Source organism: Neopelma chrysocephalum, unplaced genomic scaffold, assembly GCF_003984885.1.
Source record: "Neopelma chrysocephalum unplaced genomic scaffold, ASM398488v2 Primary Assembly neopelma1_60, whole genome shotgun sequence".
Lineage (NCBI taxonomy): Eukaryota > Metazoa > Chordata > Aves > Passeriformes > Pipridae > Neopelma > Neopelma chrysocephalum.
This window is the reverse complement of record NW_020897715.1, coordinates 4,466,296-4,494,292: the sequence shown is the minus strand read 5'-3', so window position 1 is coordinate 4,494,292 and position 27,997 is coordinate 4,466,296. Positions and strand designations below refer to the sequence as shown.

Sequence of the window (27,997 nt, the reverse complement as noted above, 5' to 3'; positions counted from 1 at the left end):
ACCAAGGAAGGCCTAGCCCAAACCACCACAAGGGTCTATAGGGGAAGCCATATGAGGAGTGACAGAGGTCACTTGGCTTGTTCAGCCTGGAGAAGAGACCTCGTTGCGGTATTCAACATCCTCAGGAGGGGAAGTGCAGGGGCAGGCACTAGTCTTTTCTCTCTGGTGACCAGCAACAGCACCTGAGGGAGTGGCCTGAAGTTGTCAAGGGAGGTTTAGGTTAGACATTAGAAAGAAGTTCTTCACCCAGAGGGTGGTTGGGCACTGGAACAGGCTGCCCAGGGAAGTGGTCACAGCACCAAGGCTGACAGAGTTCAAGAAGCGTTTGGACAACGCTCTTGGGCACATGGTGTGACTCTTGGGGATGGTCCTGTGCAGGGCCAGGAGTTGGACTTGAATGATCCTTTTGAGTCCTTTCCAACTCATGTTGCTCTATGATTCTGTGTTTTTGGTGTTCCTTTTTGATTAAAGTTGGTTTATAGACTTTATGCTATGCCTATATTGGCATTTCTGTTCAAATCACAAGCATGTGTGAGGAGAAGGTGATGATGCACTGGGCTCGATGCTGTGCTGCAGGATGGCCTTGGAGCCTCTTCCATAGCGAAACCCAACCAGATCATGTTCTCCAGGAACGCACCTGAAACATGCTGGCCTCTCACAGGCACCTATGGCACACAACTGGACTAGTTGTGACTGGAGGTGAAGCCCATTGAAGACCAGTGGAAGTAGCCATTCTGCTTTGCAGGTCCTCTCCGTGTCTAGTGCAGTTGTAGTTGCAGAGATGGTGGTCAGTACAATGTTTTATAGCTGTGCCAGCTTGTAGAATGCTCTGATTCTCTAAGGTAGTGTAGCTGCCAAACCCATAGTCAGAAATGTGACAATGGATGCTAAAAAGAAAGAAGTGAATATCAAACTCCTTTGCAAATTTCCTTGTGACTGGTTGGTGTCATGTAAGAAACTGCTGCCTCTCCTGTGTCCCAGCATCACCTGTCTAATAAAGGCACTGGGTCCGCCGTGTCCGTGGCCAGAAGCTGTGGTTGCACGCCACTGTCCTTCTGTTGAGGCTCCAAATAAAGGGCATAGGGGATATAGGGTCTTGAATAATCTTTGCAAAGAGAAAAGTTCTGCTTGCAGATAATGGTTTATTTGCGCCTCTCTCCTTTTTATAGGGGAAAAAAAATGACATGCAGCCATTGGTGGAAGACTGATTAAAGCAATCGGTATCTCTTACAAGGCACTTGGTGACTCCTTCATGTAATCTGTGAGCACATTCCTCTGAGGGCACGGTCACATCCTCTGTGAAAATGTGCTGAGCGGGCATGTGGCTGGGACCCAGGCTCCCCACGCATCCCTTTCGAAGCCTCAAGGGCTTTGATGTTGTGTTTGTCACTTAAAGAAGCAGTGCAAGAGCAAGGGACAGTTTCCTCCTTTGGGGTAGCTGCTGCATTTTTCTTCTGGCTGCAAAGTGGGTGTTCTTACTAAGAACATTTTGATGTGGTTTGTACGTTATGGTTGGATGTAGGCTGAAGCAGGCAAAGCTCCATGCCTAGCTTGTACCTGTGTGTGTAGTTTTGTGTGATTTTTTTCTTAAGTGCTGACTACTTGGAATCTAATGAAATTCAGAGAAATTACCACTCACTTAAAATACAGAGGGTAGCTCAGGTTTTCTGGTGTGGTTTGGTTTTTGTGAAGAAACTGAACAACTTTGTAGATGTCAAAAAAAAATAATCCTTGCTAAAAGAATTATGACATAGAGTGTAATTATAAAGCCTGTTTTAGGTGAAATCCAACAGTCTGAAATGGCACTGCAGGCTGTTGGGGTAGCTGACTGTGTGTGCTTGTGTGTTGACAGGTATACATATTAAAGGTAACTAATGGTAATTAAGGCTAGTTGTAGAGTGCCTGTCTGAGGAGAGAGTCAGATGCACAGGGTTCATTAGTACCTCTGACTTTGTATTTGCTTGCTTGAGTAGAAAATGTAAACTTGGGGTTATCTTACACCCCCCTCCCCTTTAATAAATAGTACGTTGAATACATCCTGCTTGTATTATCCTAAGGTTTATCTCTAGAGTAATAAAATTAAAGGTGGAGTGTAGCAGCTCAGGTAATACTGAGATCAGACTTTATTTGCTCTTATAGTTTGTGTCTGCACAAGCAAATGTAATGGTAGCTCCCTGTCACTAGGCAAAATCACAGCAGTGAACACCCCAACTCTCTTTGGGAACCCAGCAAAAGCATCTCTAGAAAATGAAAATGTTACACAATTGGAAAAATAAATGAAACGCACCCTGACTTTTTTCTATAGATCAGTAAAGGTTTCCAAGAGTGTATCTGTATTTTTGTGCTCTTTTGCTGAAAGTTGTGGTAAATTACTTTACTATTCAATACTATGCTGTTACATCTTCTTCTCTGAGCACCTGATTTATTTTTCAGCTTTTACTTCTTCATAGGAACAACACAGGTTTAGCAGCAGGGTTCAGATGTTATGCTTGAGGTAGTTTTTTATAATTTTTATAAGAGGTGTCCATTTATAATTATTTTCTGGTCAGATACTCAGGTGACTTGCAGAACAGCTGATGCTAATACTCTAGCTAGCATCATGTATTTTTCAGAATTTTTACCAGACTAATTAAAATGCTACTTACCTATTCTTATGTTTTTCTTAAACTAACAATCTGTTAAGAGTTTCCAGCTGTCAATTAATTATTTTTTTTCTTTTAGATCTGCTTAATTAAAATAAGAACTAAGAAGGAATATAGGAAGAAACTATCATAGTTTCTGTAATTTCAAAAGCTTTTAATTATCAGCTTGCTCATGCCCCTTTATGGAAGTGTTTTGTAGCATTACAAAATTTTTACAGTCTAACATCCTGAAAGGAGAGGTTTGGACAGAACTGCAATGTCTTCCTTCAGCAACTGCTGTAGGTGTTTCCCAGGATGATGCTTGGAAGTGCAAAAATGATCAAGGTAGAGTAAACCATGGTCAGTTATTGTTATCCAGATGGTAGTCCCAGTTTGATGTTTCACTGGTATATGTGCTCATTTTATCTTAAGTGCCTGGAGAGCTTTACTTTTTAGTCTCCTAGGAATAAGGAATAAATGTGCATTATGTGGGATCTGTTCTCTCAATGCAGAGTATTTTTCTGATAATTATCTGTCGAGTCAACTGATGGTAGATATTTAAAACAGTGAAGTTAAATGAATGTCAGTTGCAAATCTGGTCTTGCAGATGGAATAAATGGCGAAGTATAATTGAAGCAAATCTTGTATTGACTATCATTTTGCACCTCTTGAAGCTGAATGTACTTTGAGAAGCGATGACTGTGTACAGCACACACACTTCTTTAGTCACTGCAGCACTGGTTGCCAGTGTGTCCTCCTCAGTCATTGTTATTGCTGGAAGAGATGTTCTGTCTTACCTGTAATTGCAAATAAATCAGGCTGACAGAGGTGCTGCTGGGCTGGGCTCTGCTGCATGTCAGGGACGTAGAAGCAAGAAAAGATTGGAGCTGTAAGAGGATGAAGAGGAACAGCTGGATATGGCAGCTTGCATCTGAGTGCAGGCTTTTCTTTTGAAGAGAGCAAGCAGTGTTTTCAGAAGTATAATAAACCACAGTGGGTGCAGTAATACTCTCACCAAAGCGTTACTTTTACTTGTGGTTTTCAGATGTTTGCTGGAGTTGCTGTTCCAGTGTTAGGTTAGCAGCAGAGGGAAGATACATGGAGGTGGCCATCAAAAACCAAATGTTGAGTTGTCGCTCTTGAATGAGGATGAGACAAAAAGTCAAATGTTCTGCCCATCTTGGAGGGAGATGTCTTAACTCTTTGATGCTGAAAGCCAGCCTACTGGCATTAAATTGGTTCTCTAGGGGGTGGTCTTTGGGCTCTACAAGTTCATGGGGGCAGAAAATGTGTAAACCCAAGTTCATGTAGTAGCTGTTCTATGAGCAGTGTGAAGTTCAATAGGTGCTGGTGTGTTATTGCAGGGATGAAGAGACTGAGGCAAGGGCTTTATGCAGAGTAGTCATGATGGGTTTATTTCTAGGTTTGTGCCACTGTCCATCTGCCCCAATTAGATTTGAATAGCGTGGTGAAACCTAGACTGAGGTTGCTTGTGATTCAGGATACAGAAAAACCAGATCTGAAATTTGATCATGTGCAGGAAATGTTTAACCAGATAGCTGGACTCCTAAATCTAAATATACTGGAATCTGATTACTCTGACATGAAAACACTTGCTATTTATATTTCATTTTAGGCTTTATTGCATCACGTGAGACTGTGTACTTGCAACTTCAGCACTTGTGATTTATTGAGGATATTGTTCCATATTTTGTGGCAATGTCAAGTGATACAAAAGGCATCAGTCATGTGCTCTGATGGATACAGGCCTGGAGGCAGGGCAGGGTGCCTGAGGTGTTCCCAGTCTGTCTGGTGTGCACATACAGCTTCAGAGCTCCCTGCTGCTTGAGGAATGAAGATCATCATATGCCACGCGAGTCATCTGGGATCACAGAGACCATAGGCAGCTACTTTTGAGGTGTGGGATAAATAAATAAGCACGTCAGCTTTTCAGTCAAAGGAGGGTCCTCCCAGGCTAGGAGTCATTCTTCTTTTCCACAGTTCTACTGTGCCAGGTTCATCCTGAAACAGGAGAAAACTGCCCTGAAAACAAATACAGCATCGTTGTGTTTGAGGTTATATGCTTTGCTTAAGCTTGAGAGTTTTGGAGTCCTGTGGGATGCAGTAATTGTGCAAGAAGAAGAAGAATTCAATGTGGTTTAAATCTTGAGGTTTTAACTAGCCAACACTCGTACCGTGGGCACTACTTGTAATTTTATTCTTCTGCTTTAGCTGAAGTTAAAGTGACCATAAATAAGAAATACTAGGAACCATTTGAATTTTTCTGCCCACCAAGCACTGAAAATGATTCTGTTTTAGAAGGTGGATGGTGTTTTATATGGTTGCTTGGCCTTTAAGGATCATCCTTCTCGGAAAGAACATCTATTATTACTACTGTAACCTTACAATTTTTGTTGAGTTGGGATAAAAATAAAATGTTGGAGTTGTGTTTATAGTCAAGAGTAGTGATGAAAAGAGCGACCAAAATGAGGCTTTTTTCTGTCACTGACTTCACTTTCAGTGCTGTAGCTATTAAAAACCCATAATGTTGTTGTTTTCAGTTATTTTTAGAGCAGTAGTCATTGTTGCATTTGGACAAGAAGGCAGAGAGGTTTCTTGTTTACTGTGAATTTCCATGTGTGCCTCCTAGTAGTTCCCACAGAAATGCCCCAATGGTAGGTACAGGGCTCTGTACTTACCTGAATAATGAGGGGACCTGAATAATAAGGACAATGGTTCATCCAGCATGGAGGTGTTGCCAAGGTGAAGTCAGCCTATGCCCTGCATGAAAACTGCATCCGTAAAGGAAAAGCAGATGGGTCAGTTGTTGTAGTGCAGGAGCAGGTTATTCACATATGTTGGAAGAGGAGCAGGTGGGGAAGAAGATCAACCTGCCTGAACAGAGAGACTGGAGTCTGGGGAGGGAAAAGGGAGTTTATTGCCTTTGAAAGAAGGGACAGGCAACTTAGGAGGACAGCAAGGATGCTGAGAGGATATGCGGGGAGAAAACTAGTAGGGACACAGTCCAACTAGAGCTTAATTTGGTTACTGCCATAAGTACACTGGCAAGAAAAGGAGGGCTAAGGAGAATCTCCATCCTTTATTGGTTACAAGGGGAAACACAGGGGCAAAGGATAAGAAAAGACTGAGATATTTTATGCTGCCTTTACCTCAGTTTTCAATAGTAAGACCAGTTGTTCCCTGGGTACCCGGCTCCCTGAGCCGGAAGACAGGGATGGGGAGCAGAATGAAGCTCCCAAAATCCAAGGGAAAATGGTCAGTGATCTGCTACACCCCTTAGACACACACTACTCTGGTGCTGCAGGGGATCCAGGGACTCTCAGGGGAAACCATAACACCCTGAAACTACTTGAAAGGAGGTTGTAGCCAGGTGGGGGTTGGCCTCTTCTCCCACATAATGAGCAATAGGACAAGAGGAAATGGCCTCAAGTTGCTGCAGCAGGGAAGTTTTATGTTGGATATAGGAAAAATTTCTTCAGTGGGGTTGTCAAATGCTAGAACAGACTGTCCAGGGCAGTGGTGGAGGCACCATCCCTGGAGGGATTTAAAAGACCTGTAGATGTAGCACTTGTGGATGTGGGTTAGTAGTGGACTCTGCAGTGTTGGGGGAACAGTTGAGCTTGATGATTTTGAAGGTTTCTTCCAACCTAAATGATTCTAAGATTCTTTAAGTACTTAGAGTTTATGCTAGCGTGTTAAGGGCTGGTGCCACAGCCAGTTCTATTACTGTCTGGAAACCTGTCCTTAGATTAATTTGGTGGACTTAATCCATTTTCCACACATTCTCCCTTCCATAGCAAAATAAGCCTAGAGTCTGCATATTAATCAGTGCATACTTGGTTTATTCTTCTGCGTATTGTGGTCCCTGCCAGTTGGTGTTAATTAGGCCATGGCTCTGTGTCATTGTTGCTGACAGACGGGTTTGCACAGACTCTTGCACTGTGTTGCCGTGCTGGGGCTGCTCAGTCTCTTGTACTTCCAGCTCAGGCACTTGCGATGCCTCTTAATCGATTTGGCCTCGGTGGGACTGGATCAAATGTTGCTCTCTGTGATCGTGTTACATTCACATCCTGTAGCTTACACCAAGTGTTTTGATGTCTGCCTGACCACAGACAAGTTTATTTTCTGCTTTTTGTGATTTGTTTGTGATCAACTGAATGGAGAATTAGAAAATGGGATAACATTTCTGTAAAAAAAAAAAAAACCCTGTGATCCATATGCACGTGTACTTCAGTTGTGTTTGTGTGATAGTTCGTGATCGGTTGTCTTGGCCCTTCACCTTGCTGGTGGAAGAAGGACAGGCTCCCAGGCTGGATTGGTGGCCCAGGTAATCCCTGTCCTGACTTCAAGAAACTGGCAGTCCCTGGGATTGTCTAATAGTCTACATTGTTCTTCAAAACAAGAGGTCAGCAAAACAGTCTTTTTGTTGGTCTGTCTTGAGATAAGTGTTTTGGTTTATAAGTAGTTTCTGTAGCTTCGGTGGTAACAGGTTTATGGGGAAGCATTGCTCTGCTCTGGGAAAACAAGGGATGCTTCTCACCGGTGTGTTGATCTGGTTGAGAGAGGAGCATTTCACACTTCACCTCTGGGTGTGTTTGGAACACCCCTGAGACTACTGTTTTGTTTGTGAGGAAATAATTACACCTTTTGCTCTTTAACTTGTGTCCTTGGCAAACTGGCCAGAGGTATGTATTCCCCCGTGGATTTAGCTGATGTATGGGATGGAGTTGCATACATTATAGCAGTCTTGTTTGTGCAGGAGAAATAAAAGATTGTATCTTTTTTTTTCCTTTTTGTCTAACTCTTCTCCTCCCCTCTTCCCTGCCCAGTATTCTAGTCAGCCTATGTACTGGATTTTATAAGGAGTAATACTGCTTTCGATTCTTTAGTTTTGTTATTAAAGTAACTAATTTTCTTAAATGAGTTAAGAAGGATGTAGAGGGAGAGTATAGATCCAAGAAAATAACTGCACATTTTTAGTAAGATCTTTTGTATGGGCATTTGGTAGAGCCTCCTGTATGTGCTGTGCTTTCTCTTAAAACTTTGAAGCACAAGGATTTAATTGCTGGCAGTGTCAAGCTGGGTTTCATTTCATGGCCTTGGTGAATTTGTGAAAATGAGATGCTCAGTTTTGGGAAGGAAGTTATTTTGGTTGATTGTATTAAGGACAGCTTTGATAGTTGAATTAATGCAGAAGCATGTCAGCATTGATGAAAATGTGATGTTCCTTTCTGATCTCTCAATTGTGAAGGTTGATTTGAAAAAAATAAAATTGTCTGGACTGTAAATGAACCTTTTGTGCCATGGAGTCCAGTTAGAGTTCCTGAAACTGGTTCTTGAGGTCTTGATTTATTTTTGTATTCCTTGAAGCTTGGTAGACATTTGATACTGTCTTTGTGAATGGTTTCCAAAATTGAATGCAGTATTTGGGATGGATGAATAGCAAATGCTTTTTTAATTTTCACCTTTCAAGAGTCAGCAGAACTGTCTGGGTAAGGCCTGCATTGCAGGTGGAGTGGGCTAAAAGCGTAAAAAAGAGGGAGTACTTTCCCTTCTCCTTCCCCTCCTTTGGCATCCCCTCAGTCATGTCACTCTCTTCCTTACTGTGTTTGTTCTTTGAGAAGGGCCAGAATTGTGTTTTTTCTGAAGGGACCTGTTGTTGTAGGGTGTATTTTTATTACAGCTTATCCCATTTTATTTATGTCAAGAAAAGAAACGTCCTGTTGTGATAGAAGGATCCACTTTTCATCCCTTGTGTACTGGCCTGGGCAAAGAGAGAGGAAGGACTTCTTACCTTGCCTTTGCACACGTACATTTTTTTACATGATAATGTAAACAATTTGCCAGTGCATGTTCAGAATGAAAACATCAGGCATGTAACACTGATCCCTTCCAAGAGTAAATGCCTGAGTTTATTGTGTTGGAGACCTGTGATTTGTGAAAGACTGAATGGCAGCTGGCACAAGGCAGGTTTTGTAGCCATGTGCTGTTTTCAGTAGAATAAAGAATGAGGCAAGGAGTGCTCAAATGGTGGTCTGAAGAAGCTATTTGGTAAACAGAATTGATTTGAGGTATTTGCTTTCCTAAGAATTTGCTGTTAACTCTCAAGTGTGTTTCACATCGAATTTTAGCAATAGTAAATTGCATCATAGCTCTGATTATTTTTTTTTTCTGACAGACTTTGGAACCAGTTAAATATACAGTAACAGTTCAATTTCCCCAAATACAAAAGTATTTTTTCAGATTTTTCAATCCCTGTGCTTAAAGTTTCTGCCCTCCTCAGTGGTGTGTTTGGAGTAAAGTGATGCCAACATTGTGCTAAAACACTGATTATTTTAAACAGTCATTGTGTCCTGTCCACCATGGCACCAGCCTCTGCAATGACCCTGTACTTTGTGGTATCTGGATTTCTAAAAATGGCTACCTAATTTTTCTAGTAAAATATAATGTTGTTTTGGGGGAGCAGGAAAGTCATCCCTGTGGGGAATCTCACTGTAGGAGCATTTCTAGGTCTGTCCACCTTAACAGCTCTGACCCAGTTTTTCAGCATACTTTGGTAATGCACAAACACAGAAAGTATGATCTGCACTCTTGCAGGTCTTTAATTCGGTCTCCTCTTCAATGGCAGTGATGGCTTTTCAGTGGTTCAGAAGGTTGTTTGGACATTCCTTAATAAAGCTTTTTATGTTTCAGTGCAGAAGGACTTGACCAGTGACCTAAATGGTCCTGAACTTAGAAGAGAAACTTCATGGTGGTTTTGACCTTCCCCTGTAGCTGTGTCTGAAAATATCTTTGTGTTGCAGTCCTGTACCTTGTTATTTCATGCAAGCCCTACTGCAGGAGATAAAACAGTTTTTTAGTGCTTCAGATGTTGCTGTGTGTATAATCATACACATCTGTTGTGTGATCACTGAAATGGATTTGTAGTGTCTGTTTATTCAGGCTAATTGCTTTTGACAGATTTTAATAAAAAGTTTTGAATCAAGAGTGGGTAGATGCATGTTTTGACAGCTCGTATCTTAAAAATAGGAAAGTTGCCCGAACTGGAGACAGAATGTAGTGTCTGTGTGAGGAAGAGAGGTTTGCAAGTCCTATGAGAACAAGCCAGAAAGGTCTGATAACGTGACCAGTCCAAAATCTTGCAAGCATCAGAAAAATGCTATAACCCCCCTACTTGTTTGAAAAGGCTAAGAACTGATGGCTTGACATTTAAAACAAACCTGCATTTGATTTATTCTTCTATTCAATGTGGAAAGAAATATATGTTGCAGACTCTAAACTTGTCAAGCAAACATATTCTGAAGATTTACCAATATGTTGAAAAGCACGGGTATGGAATACAATTCACTGTGAATGTGTAGGGAAAGCAGTAACTGTGTTTTTCCTATTAAAAGCTGAGACATTGCTGTAAAAGAACTAAAATTCTCGCAGCAGTTTTCATTTGCAAATCAGTAAGGTGAACAGATGTTTGCCAAGGTCAGGAGATGGTTAGAGGAAGAAAAATCCCTATGTAACAATTTACCAGTAGTCTTTGGAGCCTGGAATGAGCTCATTGTTAGTATAGATTTGATGCTTATTTTCTGCCTTTATGTAGCAAAAGAAAATAAAAATGCATCTTAGACTAAGTCTATGTTCTTCTGACGATACCCTTGAAACAACTTCAGCTCTCCTTATGGTTCTAACAATGCAAGTAAAAGCAGTGCTGGTGTGAATGGATGATATTCTCTATTGTGTTAGCAGAGGGAAGAACCACACAATGTAGGCTGACCCTGGAGAGTGAGTGGGGAAGATGATGTGGCCATGTCAGCAAATGGGAAAACTGTGCTGTTGGTTGGAATGAGTTGAGGGACTCTTATAAATCACTGAGTTTTCAGAGTAGTGTGATTGAGGGTGATGTGCTGATACAGAGCTATACCATCAGTAAAGTCCCACTGGTATTCATGTACATACTGGGAGTGCAATACTAGGAATTGCTTTCTTTTCAGTAAACCCTCAGTTTGGGGTCCTGCACTGTGTGAGTGCCTCATCCCTGCAGGCTGAGTGTGATGTGGAATGCTTACCTAGGCTAAGCCCAGGCCAGACACAAGTAAGGGATCTGCTGTGTCCTCTCCTGAAGGTTTCCAGGGCTTCTGGAGCTGAACACTGTTCTGCTGTGGCTCCTGCAGTGTTTTAAACTGAACACTCCTGACATCTTGGCAAATGATAGGAACTGTGCCCACGTTCCTGAACTCATGGACAGGAAGGGGAGAGCTGGGGGAAGGCTGTTTGTTTGTATCACTGTCTGGTCTCTCTTTTACTGGAAGCTGGTGGTTGCCAGCTGCAAGGAAAAGGACCCTAATCTCCAGTGCAAATCTCTGACCTTTTTGCTGTCATGGATTGAAAGCATTAAGTAATTCTTGGTGTCTTTCTGTATGAAGGTAGTGCTTGAGATGGTCTTAAGGCTCACATGAAGATGGAGACATCCCTACTTGGACCTTTCAGCTCTGTGATGTGCTTTCGTGTCATCTTTTTACTCTTTTCTTCTCCTTTGCTGTGACATGTTCAGGGAATTCTGCCAGTTACCATGGCTGGTGTGCATGGCTTTTGCTACTTTCAGCAGCACAACAGGGCTGGAAATGGCAGGAAAACATGAAGGGAGTCTTTTGAAGGTGGGAATAGGAAGGCAGCTGTAGGTTGCCCTAGATTACCTTAGCCTGTACATGGAATAAGAGCAGGGTATTAAGGTAATACCTGATATCAGCTGTATTTTGTGCTATGTTTTCAGTGGTACAGTTTCTTTCAGCCTCTCAGGATAACTAGTGAAATGAAACCTAGTTGTATAAGACATCTTGGTATTAAAGGTTGCTTGTTCTGAAATTGAGTGTGAAAACGAATGTGTACAGCTTGCAGAGAGCATATTCTGTCAGAAGAGGAAGAAACATCCAAAGAAGAGGCTTTGTTGCAGCTTGGGGCAACTTTTGTCAATGTAGGTCATAAGCAGTTTTTAATATCTGCAAATAAATCTGTGAGGAGAATTGGAGGAGAAATAAACTGTTCTGTGTTGCTGCTCTGTAGTGTTTGGATCATGGACAGCTTCTGTGGAGCTTTTGCTCCATGTGTAATACTCTGGTCGAATTCCCTATGAGGGGTCAGCATCCCTGCTTAGGCTCCTTGGATGTTGCATCAAGCGAAGCAAATACATGTTATTTCTGATCTCACTGCACACTGTGTCCCAGCTAGTCTTAAATAAAAGCTGACAACCATCATGTTTGTTTCTCTATTAGTGTGTGGAAATAAGGCTTCCTTGTACTCTCTGCACATCATTAGTGTTCTGTAGTAGAGCACCAGGCTCAGTAACCAAATAAAGACTTTTCTTCCCCTCCACTGTTGGAGCGTGTGTGGCTTCTTTCATGGTACAACTTGTTTTTATTGCATCTCGATAAAACAACAAGCAGGAAGTGGGAAAGCATAGTATTGTTTCCTCTTTTGTGATGGTTTATCAGGATGCTACAGCTGATGAGTTTTGAAAAGCAAGATGACCTATTAATCTTCCAGATTATTCATTTAAAAGACAAATAAAAAAATCCCCACACGCAAGTCACTGTTTAAAGCATTTATGTGTTCTAAACAGCAATAATACAATGGAGGTATTTAAGACAAAAAATGCTTGTTTTTCAAGTATGAGTTCCAACATGATTAAAGGAACTGGAGGATTTTTTTCCCCACTTAGGAGAGGGCTAATGCTTTGGGGTTTTTTAATACTTAATGACCTGTGGTGATTTTAGTCTACTTGTTGGTAAGGAAACAGCACTTCATCTTAATTATGTCATCTTATTTGGGTCAGTTCTCTTGTATCTGACAACAATAGTTAAAAATGAATAATCTCATTTATCTGCATCATTTGAGGATCTGAAAGTGCCTCCAATTTCATCTGAACCTCTTTCATGGAAGTATGTTAAATTCAATTAGTATGAACTTGAAATACAATCTTTAAGGATGCTGCTTTTGTATGCATTACTTCTCATGAGCCTTCAAATTAAGTGTATTTTGTGTGAGCATCTCTCCTCTGCTCTCACTGTTTGTCAAGATGGAGAGCAGCTGCTGTTAGTGAATGGACCTAGCAGGGGACTCTCAGAACCTTTAATATAGTTAAAAAACCCGAGAAACTCTTATTCTGAATTTTTGGTTTCTAGTTTACCTCTTCAGTGAGTTACTTTATCCTATTCTGAACATGGGATGTTTGTGCAAGATTCTGCTAACTACAGTGGCATCATGTCTTTCCATGGAAGAGCAAGAGTTGTCTGGCACAATTTTCTCGTGTTTCAATGTTTTTCATAACTGAACTTGCATGAGGTACCTACTTCTGTATTATTAGAAAATTATTATAAGAACAGTAACAAGAAGAAAGTTCTTGAATTTGCAGGATCTAGTCTCCACCCCCCCCAGACATAAGCAATGATTGAGGTACTCCATAGTGCTCAATAAGATCAGAAATCCAGAAACTGTGGTGGTAATGGAAACTGTGAACAGGAAAGAGTGAGAATGTAAACAGGGTACTCTGCTGTCTCTTCAGTTAACATGCCAAACATTGAAATCAGTAAAGCTTTTGCTAAAGGCTGTCTGTGGCAGAATTCAGATGAAGACTTTCTTGGGGGAGAACTAATGTTGTAAGGTACCTCAGTTAGGGTTTGAAAATTGAAATGAATCAGAAAACTTAATGTACTTCTGTAGTGTTGGCCTTCATGTATGGGGCAGTGTGGCTTGCAGTTTTTTTCCTCTTGTCCCGTACTGCTTCCTGCGTTATTAGTTGCTTTACTGCCTGTTGTTTTTTCTTGAATTGCATGATGGATTTTGGAAAGTCGTAGGCTTATCATAATTATCTTTCTGATTATTGTGTCATTGGAGATTTATTTGAGGCTGAATTAATTCCTCTAAGTCCAGGTTTGGGTGGTTTGCTTGGTTTTTCAAGCTGGAGATTCGTGTTCTATAGAATAACTGGCTTGTGTACTCCAGACAGTCACAGTATGTCTGTCATGATTGTGCAGAGGGTGTGTATAAACCTGTTGAGTGGTCCCTGCCAAAGGGAGAATCGGTGCTGGGGCTCATCATGTGTTACTGTTGCCCAGCCTGCTGAGCAAAGGTGCTGGCTTGTTTCTGTGAGGGCTTCACTCCGTCTTCTTTTGCTGGTTATTTTTCCTTATTCTTGTTTCTTGTTTGTAGGTCCTGGAAAGGAACAGGTTCTTGGTTTTGAGCCTTAGCACCATGTCATGAAGGTCGTGTGTATGGTGTACGTAGTGCAGTAGCATTTGATCCGTAAAAGAACATGCAGAATGCAAACTGTAGAGGTGAAACCTGAAATGTACCCAGTTGAGAGAGTGATGGAATGTTTTAATTCTTCCCCAAACTGAAGAATCTTCTTTTTCCTATTAAGCCCTTCTGAAGGTCTGTTTCTTTTTTACTTAGGGTTTTATTATGAATATTTTTTGTATGCAATAATGATGGACTTATTTTTGCTCTGGTGGATGAAATTAAACAAGCCGTCTCTGTGTGCTAGAGCCAGAAAGCAGAGAGATGGAGAAATGGCTTTGTCTTGGAGACCAGGAGAGTTGGACATAGCATCAGAGGTTGATGGCCAGACTTTCTTTTGAAAGGACATGACTGGGCATGGAGCAGCTGCTCAAAAAAGAGCAGCAGGGTGCACGGTGATATGAAAATAGCTTAAGTCTAATGGAACAGTGAGATTTGGGTGTGGTGTTTTATTTTCAGTAACAGGTGACTCAAGTACCCTAAAACCAGATCCAGAGCAGGATGTGTTTCAGCATGGGATGTCTAGTAATGCTGTAATAATTTCCTTATCACATTTTTTCTCTTGTGAGGATGTAAAATTTCATACATTTTTATAGAGGAAGAATTGGAGAACTGGACCTTCAATTCAACTGAAGATGAATCAAAATCTGTCAACCATCTCTTTGACTGTATCATGTGGCAACTAGTATCAGGCTTCTGTGCATGCCTTGAAAGGAATCCATGTAACGTGTTACACTGTTTAATCCTGGTGTTGACAGATTAGTTCCTTCTGGCTTGCTCATATTGGTGTTTTTGTGTGCTAAAAAAAGGACTGTCTAATTAGAGACATGTTGGCATTTTGGGTAGTATAAATGTTTCAGGAAGGATCTTCTGGACATGCTCTTCCTTGTAACAGTCAGCAAGTTCTCATCTTGCCAAACACTTAATGGTTAAAGTCAGCACATGCCAGAAATATCTTGTTAATTCATCTTCACATTGTTTGTGGAATGAAATTGGGAAGTTGTTATTTTTATTAATATAATAATAATAATAATTTTAGCAAGCCAACTAGTCGGACAGCTTGCAGAGAAGGTTGAGTCACAGACTCCCTGCGTGAGCAGAGAATGGTTCTGCATTGAATGAAGATGAGAGGGACCTTTGGCACACACGTGGAGTGCTGTCATAGTGCAAAATAGCTGAGACACTTCATGTTAAAACCAGCGAATTACATCAGACTTCTCACATGGCTCTTTTCAGATGTTTGTGGCTCAGCCCAGTGGCAGCAGAGGACGATTCCATTCTGCGTCATTTGAAGGAGAACATAAGCAATGTGGTCTGTGGAAGAGTTCCTTTACCAGGGTAGACGGTGCCTCTGTCCTGAGGGCAGATAGTGAACTGTATGCAAAATAAATAATAATAAGAATAAAATACCCACCTCAGAGTTTCCTTTAAATTCCAGTTGGTGCAGGGTGGAAGTCTCGTTTCACAAGCTAAATTTCAGTTCTGGCTGTGGTGAATTTTGCTCTGGTAGAGAAGTGTTTGTTCAGACTGAAACACGGGAAAGAAATCTGCTGAACAGGTTCCTTCTTTGTGGAGCTTACAAAATGCATTGTATCATTGCTCCACAGCAGTAATAATTCTGTAGATTTTGAGTAATTAGTTCGGTCATTTAGTATTGTCTTTTTACAACGAAAATGAGGCAAGCCTACAGGATTTTACGAATCTGGAAAATCCAGTATATCTTTTGCAAGGAAGTTTTTTTCAGGAAAACTCATGTGCCTTGTATACTTTAACTCACTTTGTCTAATTAGTATATTGTCAAAAATACAGGATGTTAGCACTTCGTAATAAATTAGTCATACAAGAGTCATGTTTGGAAGCACAACTGTGGTATTGTGGTTTTTCTATTTTTTTTTAAGTTATTATTAGTATTTATTTATTCATTTAGAAAGTTACAAGTCCAAACACCTAAACAGAGGTGTTTGAAATCATATTGTCATCTGTTCTGGGACTGTACTGTAAACAAAGTCTGCTGATTTGTCCATATGGATCTAAAAAGAATGAAAAGAGTGCTGAAGAGGTAATATAGGTAAGTTATTTCCTTTTTTCCTTTCTTCGTCCTTCAGAATGCTTCTAGAGATCCTTCTAGAAGCCGTGCTGAGGCACATGGAGGACAGGGAGGTGCTTTGAGGCAGCCAGCCCAGCTTCACCAAGGGAAGTCCTGCCTGACTAGCCCAGTGGCCTTCTATGATGGAGTGACAACATCAGTGGACAAGGAAAGGGCTACGGATGTCATTTATCTGGATTTCTGTAAGGCTTTTCACATGTCCCCCACAACATCCTTCTCTCTAAATTGGAGAGAAATTCGATGTAAATTTGATGGGTGGACTGTTAGATGGATAAGGTGGTTGGACGGTCACATCCAGGGGGTGTTGGTCAACAGCCCAGTGGACATCAGTGACAAGTGATGTCCCTCAGGAGTCTGTACTGGCACCAGTGTTATTTAATATCTTCGCTAATGACATAGGGATCAAGTGCACCCTCAGCAGATTTGCTGATGACACCAAGCTGAGTGGTGCAGTGACACACCTGAAGGATGGGATGCCATCCAGAGGGACCAGGGAATTTTGAGAAATAGGCCTATGGAAATCTCATGAGGTTTAACAAGACCAAGTGCTGGTGCTGCACCTGGGTCAGGGCAACCCTCAGTACCAATCCAGGCTGAGGGATGAACAGATCAAGAGCAGCCCTACTGAGAAGGACTTGGGGGTGCTGGTGGGTGAGAGGCTGGACATGACCCAGCCATGTGCTCTGGGAGCCCAGAAACCCCCCGTGTCCTGGGCTGCATCCAAAACAGTGTGGGCAGCAGGGGAGGGAGGGGATTCTTCCCTGTGAGGGTGGTGAGGCTCTGGCACAGGTTTCCCAGAGAAGCTGTGGCTGCCCCATCCTGGCAGTGTTCAAGGTCAGGTTGGATGGAGTCTGAGTAGCCTGGTCTAGTGGAAGGTGTCCCTGCCCATGGCAGGGGATTGGAACTGTTTGGATAAGGTCTCTTCCAAGCCAGGCCAATCTGTGATTGAGTGATAAAGATAAAATTCTGTGAGAGATTGAATACTAATAAAATTTTTGGAGTGGAGATAAGATGTAGGCATCCCTCAAATCTTACAAACTATCCTTTCACAGTCCAGTTTTATCAGGAAAAGTTGAAAAATAAATAGCATAAAAAAGGAGTGAGGATACTATACAGAAGAAATCTTCTTTTGTGAGGTGTTTAAGCATGGTGCTGGAAATGTGATGAATGAGATATGAAGCTATATTAAAGTCATCAGCTACTTCAAACTAGTTCCTGAAAACTGGAGTCTGCTATTCTGTTTAAAAATAAGTCAATGAATTGCCAAGCACTGACATTTGAGGGATAAAGTTCACTTGGGAAGCTGACATTGCTCAAGTGTTAACCTGTTTATCAAATTCATTGAACTAGGACTGTTCTTCAATATTTGACTGAATAGATATAATTTAAATTTGATTCATGGTATTGAGTCTATCTCTGCATGTAGTAATTTTCCTTTTCACATCCTTCCCAGGTACATATGCATTGAAATAAGTTTAAAATATAACTTACATCAAAATTGGTTACCCTTGTGCAACAAAAAAAAGGTGTTTTAATATAAATGCAAACTAGACTTTATTTAGGGCTTTTTTTAATACTTGCTCTCACCTTGTAGTTTCACTTTTGCAGCAGTGAGTTTCATGGGTATGATAGGACCCCAGAAGTTATTATGGAGCTTGGAATAGTTCTGTAGTCCATTGCATTGCTGTGAAATATGCTCTTCTTTTCTTCTACTTAATGTATTTAGGATAAAATAAGTGATAGGGGCTCTGAGTGTTGGAATAGAAAATACAATGCTGGAATTAGGTGGTTTACTATGATTTATTTTGGTGCAAAACCTTAATTTGTTCTGTAAAACAGAGTCTTATGTTTGTTTTGGGGTAGTGATAGCCTTGCAGGTGATAAGATTTAAATGCAGAATCATAACATTTCTGCGTATGTACCAGAAGAAATCGTAACACTTGTCATATTTCTTGGTATCGTTAAACACTTATTTTGTCAAACTTGCACGCTTATTGGATTTCATCTTTTATTTCCTTTTTTTTTTCAGATGAATAGAAAATCATTAATTCTGACAGACTTGTTTTTTATTTGTCTGTTTCTTGTTTATCCTACTGCTATTAGTCAATACATGTAAATGACCAAAGACTGTTTCAAAATCTAAATGAATGGCTTGGAAGCAAGATGAGCTTTTTTTTTTTTTTTTAATTTCCAGCTTCTTAATGCACTTTTATTCAGCTTGTAAAATCTTGATTTTCTTTTGCCCCCTCTGCCCCCTGAGTCCCTCATGTTAATGGCTAGTTGATGCTGCACTAAATTTAATGCTTCCTAGAAGTCATTCCTGTTTTGGATAATTTTGGTCAACCTGCTTGTTGTAATTTTTCTTTCTGCCAAAATGGCAGTTTTTATAATAAATTTTATAATAAATTGGGACTAAACCATGTGGAGGTACGTGCAGGCTGGGGAGACCTGGCAGGTGTGAACGTTTTCAGTTACTCTTATATTGATGGCTCACTGCGAGATCTGTAAATTTGACTGGACTCTTAAGATGACTCTAAAAGAGACCTTTGATTGGTTGTGAGTTGTACCCCTCGCCTTTACTGATGCACATCATCACACACACCAAACTGCTTGTGCTGCTGTGTGACTGAAGTGACTTTAGAGCTTAGAATAGAATAGAGTGTTTCAGCTGGAAGGGAGCTACAGTGGTCCCCTAGTCCAGCTGCCTGACCAGTTCAGGGCTCACCAAGTTACAATCTGTCGCTAAGGACGTTGCCCACTTGCCTCTGACAGGTTTGGGGCATTGACCACCTCTCCAGGAAGCCTGTTCCAGTGGTTGAGCACCCTCTTGGCAAAGAAATGCTTCCTGGTCTCCAGTCTGAACCTCCCCTGGCAGAGCATTGAACGGTTCCCATGCATCCCATCACTGGATCCCAGGGAGAAGAGCTCAGCACCTCCCTCTCCACTTCCCTCCTTAGGAAGCTGTAGAAAGCTTCCTCAGCCTCCTGTTCTCCAAACTAGATAAGCCCAGAGTCCTCAGATGCTCCTCATGGGATAACCTTCCTTCTAGCCCTTTCACCACCTTTGTCCTCCTCTGAACACATTCAAACACCTTCACATCTTCTTAAATTAGGACACTCCACTCGGAGGTTGAGGGAGTGTGGCTTTTAGGTGTTTTTTTTTGGAAGCAGACATGTTGCTGGTAGGAGGCTCCATAGTGTGGGCGGTAGGTAGAAAATTCTTGACACTGCACTTAGTTATAGACAAATGTATTTTTGTTATGTTCATGTAGCTGATGCAAAGATCTACCTTCTCTGACTTGCTAGGACACTCCCCCATGATACTTCCCTGCATTTATAGCCATAAATATAAATAGGGATGTTGATTTTTGTAGATAAGTTTTAGTTTTTAGTCACTTTCACAGGAAGCAGGGAAATGTTTGCATGATGAAGCTGGACAGGGCCCTGAGATTAGCTCAGTTGGTTAGAGCATGCTGCCAATAACACTAAGGTGATGGGTTTGATCCCTGTATGGGCCATTCACTTAGGAATTGGACTCTGATCCCTGTGGGTCCCTTCCAACTCAGAATATTCTGTGATTATTAGTCGGTTCTGTTCATGAGTTGCACTTCTGCTGTTCTTGTGGTTCTCTTCATTGCTTGCTAGTGTTTCCAGGAGCCCTAGGCAGGGAAATCCCTCCTCTCTCAGGTGTGTGTTCACATGTGCATACGCAGGTCTGCTCTTTGTTACGGGTACTACAGCAGAATTTCTGCTCAAGTCTTGCAAATACTTCTTGTAAGCATTTGGTTGCTGGTTCACTCGGGTCTTTGGGGAGGGGAGCATTTGCCTCCCAGTTGCTCCATGAGAGAGCCTTGTGAACTCAGTGCTTAGTCCTGGCATATTTTTGGTTTGGTTTTGATACTTATTATGATTTCAGAGTAGACAAATGCCTGGTGCTGGGTTGGGGTGGCATTCTGCTAGTTTTTGGAACATGACCTGAGAGAAGCACTAAAACTGAGACTTATGGAATAAATGCAACATGTGCCTCAGGACCTTGTGAAGGGTGTGGGTGAGGAGGATGGTTGACTGCCAGGAGACTATTTTGAGAATAGTGTTGCTTCCTGTACAGGCTGGAAGACAGACTTGCTTTTAATTTGTTGGTGGAGCAAGTGATCCTTGAGCTGCCGTGGAGATGTGGGCACTACGCTATTGTGGTGCCTTTTGGCATCATATGAAGTAGGACAGGAGGACAGGACACAGGTATTTATTTGCACTTGGGTTAAATAGGTTATAGTCAGGGCAAGTAAACATCTCCAGTTTTCCAGAAGCTTTTCAATGGAACGTGTTTCTCAAAAAAATATTGGATGATGGCTTTGTGTAAAGGAGATATGGGTCTGCCCAGGGTTTCCTGTAGTTTTTTACTGGTTGCCAGAAACATTTGTCTTCCAGAGGGAGCAATTTTATTGAGCAATCAGTAAAATGTTTTTCTGACCTATTTCTCTAGGCTGTTGACAACAGTAATTGCTGCTGCTGTTTCTATATGAACATTATACAATAAAACACTGTTTTTAAATTATTCATGTTGATTTTGACAACCTCTTACTCTTGCGACAGTGTTCATCTCTAGGGAGAAGTAAGGAGATGGAAAATTTTCCTTGGTTTTGACAAACAACCATCTTAAAGTTGTGGGGAGACAATAAATTGATATTTCCTCCTTTTCTAAGTTGGGCCTTTTTTTTTTTTTTTCTTTTTTGGGGGGTCCTGATTGCATTTATGGTGTATCTACATAAGCAGGTTTTAAAATATAAATAGTCTTTAAAGCATTTGTGTTCTGTGTAGATTCCTAATAAAGCTAGGAGGAGAAGAGTGTTTTATGGCTTAAACAGGAAGTCTACAGCATAGTGTAACAGAATACAGTCTGCCAAAGTTGGTGGTTAACCAGTGGGCAGGAAGCCACAGATTTGAAGCCTGTATTTTCAAGGCATTTGCCTAGTTTGAACCACAGACTTCTGGAACTAAGAAGTGACCTTCATTTGTAGGGAGCAGCAGAGTGGAGTCCAGTGGAATAAACTTAATCTTTCCACTGGGGAAAAGATCTGTATCACGTTCTGCTCCTGAATGTGTAAGGCAAGCAGAGAGTCCGTTTATACTCATTTAATTTTTACTGTGTTCTTTATGGGAAAAAACAGTTATGAGTGGCCCCACTTCAAAGACAGAATTTCTTTTATTCTGTTGATAGTCATAGAGGAAGCAAACTGCTCTGCATGCAGACTGGTGCTGCTTTAGTTAACGAGAAACCTCAAATTTCAACCCAAATATGGTATAAAAGTTTGGAGGAAGCACAGCCATGGATTGGAAGGGTGGATGTGTTACTTGGATATGGGTGGTGTGTTACTTGGATATGCTTAATTCTTCACATTATTTGAACTCCCTTTTGACTTTTACTGCCAGCAGATGTTGTTAAACCTTTAAATTGTAGTCTCTGACTTTCTGGTTGAAGGTCTGGATTTGGTGTTAGCATTAAAAATGGAAAGCAGGGAGGGATTATTTCAATAATCTAGAACAAGGAGAGCATTTGTTTTCTTGAGCAAGTTGTAGATATGGAGGTTGTTATTGACTGTCCTTTCCTCAGAAGTAGTTGCAGATGAAGCAATTAATACAAATTAAATACACTTTGAAGGCTTATGAAAAGGGCTTCAGGTTAGTGTTTGCAGAATAAAGCAACCTAAATCATAAGAGCTGTTGTAAGGACTTCTGGGGAATGGTTTTTGATGTTTCAGCGTTTAATAACAGCACATGCAAGGTCTGATGCTTATTTCCATAATATGTTGTAGTCCTTAATTATAAGTTAATAGCGGAGCTATCTGAAGTGAAGCTGAGTTACTTTGGTTCCTTGATGGAAAACCTCTTGAGGGTAAAACCTTGCAGCCTTTGTTTTCTGAATATAACCTGAGTTGTGAAAAAAAGGCAACACTTGTTGGCAAAATAGGGATTATGGAGAGCTATTAGCAAATACACTAATTGCTTTTGTAACTGCACAAAGCAATGTCAGAGAGAGTGGATGGGGAGATGGCTCTGCTTTGTCTTAAAATGATGGTGTTTGATAGGAAAAGGCCTTTTGATGTTAAGATGGAATGGTAGTGAGCTAAAAAACTCCACACGCTCTTTTGTTAATGTAAGGTATTCCTTATTTTAGTTTTGTTATGAAATAAACTTCTTTCAGTCCTCTGTACTCTACTAAAATCCTTTATGAATGTCTCAGAAATGGTATAAATAGCATCCATCATGCCGTGTGGGCGTGGAGTGCGGTGATGCACTAGAGACCCTTTGAATCTTTCCTCAAGCAGGTGTGCTAAATTGCCAGCCCTGGAAGAGAGGAAGGCAGAGGCATCTCTGTACTGCGTCTTAACATGGGAAGGAAGTAGATTTTCTTCGTCTTAGTCTTTTAATGCTGGCATGTTTTCTTTTTTTTTTTTCTGTATTGTATGTAAGTCAACATTCTGACTTCAAATAAATATGTGTAATGACTGTTTTCCCTCTCAAAACAAAAACACCTATTTTCAGAGATAAGCTCCAGTAATTAAACAGTGTCATTTAGGTAGCTTTGCCCAGGACTGGCCTTGTTTTGTCCTGAATTGACCAATCTGAGGGGAAAACGGCTGGATTATGTCCCTCTTCTTTCAATATCCAAAGCAGTTATATACCTAATGGGCTTTGTCTTCTGATTCCAGTTTAGTGTTGATTGGATTTTTTCTTTTAGTATCCCCACGTGCTTTTTCTTTGAGAGTATGCAAAATACTGAAAACCTGTCCTTGAAAGGTATTTTAAATTTCTTTTCTACAAAATAATATTTTAAGTGTTTCAGCTTTTAGCTGCTCAGAAGAAGGAGACTTCACAACTGGATGTGAAATGAGTCTTGAGGCTGGAAGACAGGCCTCTGAGATTCTGGAATTCTCAAAGGGAAACCCTGATGTCAGCATTGAGCTTTGCCACAGCCATGGAGCCTTTATTTCAGAACTTGTACCCTCACTACCCTTCTGAAAGTTAATAATTTTTTTTTTCTATACGAAAAGATGTCAGGCTGGTGCTTGGATGTCTTGTGACATGTTAGAATAATGAATTTACACAGAACTGTGAGTAGTGTATAGCCAATTGAGGTAATTTTTTTTCAGAATCCTGTAGTTGCCATTTTTCAAATTTAGGTAGTTCCCATTCTAGAAATAGATCTCTGATCTAGATATCTTGTGGAAGTGATGAGTATTGTTCTTACCTGGTCTTTGAAAACGGGATATCCTGAGAAAACCTGAGCGTATAGTTTGGAGTTACCTTGAGATGCTGTGCTAATTGGTCTGTTACTTAATGATTTGCCAAGGGGCAGGAAAAAGAAACACATGCTACTTCTTCGAGGTCCTATGCAAAGTAGATGAAATAATATGTGATTACAGCTCCGTTAATATGCTTGGAGTTTTTACTTTTGGAGAATACTAATGAAACAAATAGTTGCTGTTAATGGAATTTGTGTCGCATGAGTTATTCTTTGGGAGACTAATCTGCCTGAGAGCTTTAGGATTAGTCAAGGAGGGATTTGCCACTATAGGCATTATTGTAACAAACTGGACTGTGGCTCTATGTTGTTCAGCACTGCTATATAGAAGCTGCTTATCTGTGTAGATTGGTGCTCTAGATTATATTTAATTGCACTGTAATGCAGATACTTCTTCTTGTCAGAGAATGAACATAAATTAATTAAACCACTGGCTGTGAAGAAAACTTGAGTGATATATAAAATTTGTCACCAGCTCACATATTTTAGCTGGATATACCTTTGATGTAACCAACACATTCATTTGATGTGTTTAAAATATGACAATATGCATGGGACAAATTGCTTATCACAACATCTGATTTTACTAACGTTTCACTCTACTGCCTTTTTCTGAGTTGTTTTTCGTGTTTGTAAGTGTACGTGTTTTAAAAGAAGTGCTACATTTCCGCACCCCTCCCCTCAAATACTGTTGTTCAGTCCCCTTTGCAATCAAACTGCTGTTGGATGTCTCTTAAAATCAGTAATAATTCATTAGGTTTTACATTCTGAGGAACGTGTGCAGCGTAGAGACCTCTCTTGAAATTAGTTGTCATTTCAGCTAAATTTTGTCTTTTATTTTTGGGTTTTATTTTGGTTTAACTTGACAGCGTTGGGTTTACAGTTGGACTCAATAATCTTAAAAGTCTTATTCAACCTAAATGATTCTTTGATTCTGTGGTCTGAATGCTTGAGTTTGGTCTACAGTGTCTGTTAATTGCTCCTGTATTTCTTTATGATTAGAAACATTTAGCTGTCCGAATCAATAGGATGAAGTGCTGTGCTGAGCAGGTCATTAGTATGGCCCTGTCAACTCAAAATATAGAAGGCTAAATGTGATTGTGACTTGCTCTGGTAATTTCATTAAGCTGGGAGATGTCATGGCTTTTCTGAAGGGAATGAGATTTTAAGTAGACAGTCACAGGTGGTTGTGTTTGTTAAATTGATAGCACTTCCCCCCCACACACACACACTCTATCTGCCTTTCTAGCTAGGGAAAAAAAAATATCAAAAGGCTCCCTGCTATAAAAGCACGAGGCAAGTTCTCAGTAAATTTACAACTTATGATTTGGAGTGAAAAAAATTTTAGAATCTGCTGCAGTGTGACTGCTGTGTGCTTTATTAATTTAATAGACATCTCAGTTGGAGGAGCCAACTGGGAATAGAGTTCACAATCACACATCACCTGTGGAATGACTCATTTCTGGTTTTGTTGAAATTTTGATAGGGTTATGTTGCATCTATAAAGAAAAATAAAATCATTTATTTGAAGGATTTTTTTTTTCTGTAGATTGTTATAGATATGTCACGTTTGTGTTGCTCTCCAGAGTTTCTGAAGACATCAGAATGAGCAAGCATGTGATAGTTTTGCTGATCAAGGCAAACCAGACAAGGTGTCATCACAGTTATTGGAAAATTCTCCAGTTACCCAGTGGAAGGACAGTGATGGTTGACTGTTAAACTGTACAGAGCTTACTAGTTTCACAGGAGAAGAGAAATTAAGATAGTAAAGGGAAGTCTCTGCTGGTTGAGGTGTTCCTGCTTTTTTGGTTTTTAAAACCAAATTGTGCTAACATGTTAGCATCTTAAAGAAGGAAGGAAAATAAATATTCTCTCCTTTCTCTAAAAAAACCTCCAAAATTAATGAAATGCTTGTTTTGATTGTGGCATTTACACTTCCAATGCTAATCCAATGGGTAGTTAGATGTTCTCTCCTGCAGTGTTTCTTAGTGTGACTTTTTTTTTTTAATTATTACTGTAGGCATATGAAATTCATGAAGTCTTTTTTGCGTTTCTCTAAATAAAGATTAGGGGAACTAATACAGGGGGTTTGCATACTTCCTGTGATACTGTCATTGTGTTTCTTCAGTTGATCATGAAATTTTAAAATGGTTTTGATTTTCCTCTTGAAAAGCCTTCTAGATGAAGGATTAAAAGTTAAAAATAGATCTTTAAGCCTAAATGCATCTTCTGCTGTGCTTTGAATGCAATGGACCCGTCTTTGGAGCATGAGGGGCAGTGGAGAGCTGTTGACTTGTCTCTTACCTGTTTGCTCAACACATAGATAACTACAGAGGGGCTTGAAAAAAGACTGGAGTTTTTATGAAACTCCTGTGAAAAACTTGTTACTTTTTTAGTTTAGTTGTTAGTGGACCCTGCCCCCCTCAGTACACCACATATGTTTAAAAAATTAAACTTCTGTAATTGTGCTCCAGCTGTGTTTGTTATTCTGTGTTTAGCCCACGTGGGTAAGAAGACAATTTTGGGCCACAAAATAGCTTGATTACAGCTTTAAAATCTGTGTTACACTATTGTAATCTGGATTTCTGTGAAGAGCCCACCTTACATTTCTCAAATCTGCCTGAGTCAAAGATTTCAGCCTTTCCTGCCATGGGTGGTTGAATCTAGAGTTTGTTTCAGTCTTGCTTGAGCTCTTCCTGCTTTGGATGGACTGAAATGACAGATGTGAGGTTAAAACTTTTTTTCCTTCTCCTTCCAGGTGCCTGCTGATGGAAATGCCGGGTTGCTGGCAGAGCCTCAAATTGCCATGTTCTGTGGCAAACTCAACATGCACATGAATGTGCAGAACGGCAAGTGGGAATCGGACCCCTCTGGCACCAAGACCTGCATTGGGACGAAAGAAGGGATTCTCCAGTACTGTCAGGAAGTAAGTGCCATCCTTGGGAAACACTGCAGTGGCTTTTCTTCTGAAAACCGAAGCGCAGGCGTGTGCTGGAGAGCTCAGTCTGTAGGGAGCTTCCCTTTCTTTTTTTACCTCTTCTGCTCCATTGCCTTTTTGTCCTTTCTAAAGAGGTTCTCTCCAGCGCCTGTTAAAACAACTTCAAAAATTGGTTGCTGTGGGAGTCACTGGGACTGTTGTTGGACAATTTTGTCTCTCTTTCTTCTGCCCTTGGGGGATAATTTTTGTATAGTCTGTGCACAGTGGGCTTCTTTCTTATAAAGTATTTTGAATAAAGCTGAGGTGACAGTTTATTATTGAAAATGCCCTTGTTCTTTCTAGCCTGATCTTGAATCGAGTCAGCTGTAACGTGTCTATTGTCATCCTACCATGATACTGAAATGCATTGGGGCAGTCCAGAGTTATTGGCCTCTGTTGCACACTGAACCATTCAGAGTTTCTTAATAGAAAAAGCTTGCCCTACAGATGAAGTCACAATGACTGATTTCATATTTGAGAGCAGAAACTTATTACCCACTTGCTTATGTTCTAAGAACAGCTTGTGGATCTAATTTTGTTTTGTCTCCGTGCTGTAATAGCATGGTAACCTCGTACCAGTGTGTGACAGTTTGAAAAGAAAATGCGTTATTTCATGCCATGAAACAAAAGGGCACGGTTTGAGTTGCCTTAGTCCTCACATCTTCCTATACTATCTCTGTCTTTTGTTGTTTTTAAAGCAGGGGCTACTGCATATTGCCAAAGCAGTAGCTGCCTTGCTTCTTAAATGTCAGACCAGTTCCTCTGAAAATGCTTCTTTAGAAAGCAAGAGAATTCACTTTTCAGATCTTGGCTCTCTTAGTATCTTCAGTCCTGTCCTTTCACCCGCTGATTGTTCCTTCTGTTCCTTGCAGTGTTTTGTTCAGTTTTTATTGCATTTGGTCTATATTCTTTATGATCTTCATGGTTCATATTAATTTTAAGCATGATATTGTAATGGCAATTGAAATTGATTCTTCGCCAGTAGCTTTGACTCTTTATTAAGCTTTGTAAAATTCATGTTTTTGTTTACCACTAACAGAATTACCAAACCTAACCTACTATTACAGTTTCAAAGATTTCTTCTGGTTTTCTGTTGTCTCCTATGATTTATCTAAATTAGGTTGATTTTTGCATAATGAAGTTATTGAGGGTGAAGAAAGGGATAAGAAAATGGAAGTAGAGCATCAGTGAATAAAAATCCATGAAATAGTATGTTTGTCTAAAGTCATAGAAATAAATATGTGAAATTACAGGAGTAAGATTAGAAGGTTTGGGAGGTTTTAAGGCAATGAATAGCTCAGTAGGTTGGGGATTCAGCCACAAATGCTGCAGACAGGGAGGGATTCCAGAACAAGATCTTGGAGCTGTAACTCTCAGTTGGATGTTGGGTGATTTTGAAATTTTCAGTGGCATTTAAAAAAAAAAAAGCTTTCTCCAAAGTAAAGTGAAGGGGAAAGTAAAAGCAGTCAGAATGTAGTAGCCATAGATTGTTAAATGACAAAGGGAATGATAAGAAAAATGTTGACTCCATAAGGAAAAAGTTCTTTGCCAAGGAGAGTGGCCATCCAGTGGCATAGGTACTTAGGCTATGGAGTCCCTGTCCTTGGAGACTGGGAGAGCTGAACTGAGCAAGGGCCTCAGCAACTTGGTCTGGCTTAGATATGAGCCCTGGTTGGAGCAGAG

At 40.6% G+C, this 27,997-nt stretch overlaps 1 protein-coding gene across 5 annotated transcripts in view; it reads left to right on the top strand.

The window, feature by feature from the left end:
- The window catches only part of APP (amyloid beta precursor protein), a 205,882-nt gene that overhangs the window by 15,811 nt on the left and 162,074 nt on the right, over positions 1-27,997 (top strand). For all 5 annotated transcript variants that reach the window (XM_027680895.1, XM_027680894.1, XM_027680892.1 and 2 more), the window contains exon 2: positions 26,096-26,263. In XM_027680895.1, the coding sequence (XP_027536696.1) occupies positions 26,096-26,263 (168 nt within the window). The remainder of the gene's footprint in view (positions 1-26,095; positions 26,264-27,997) is intronic.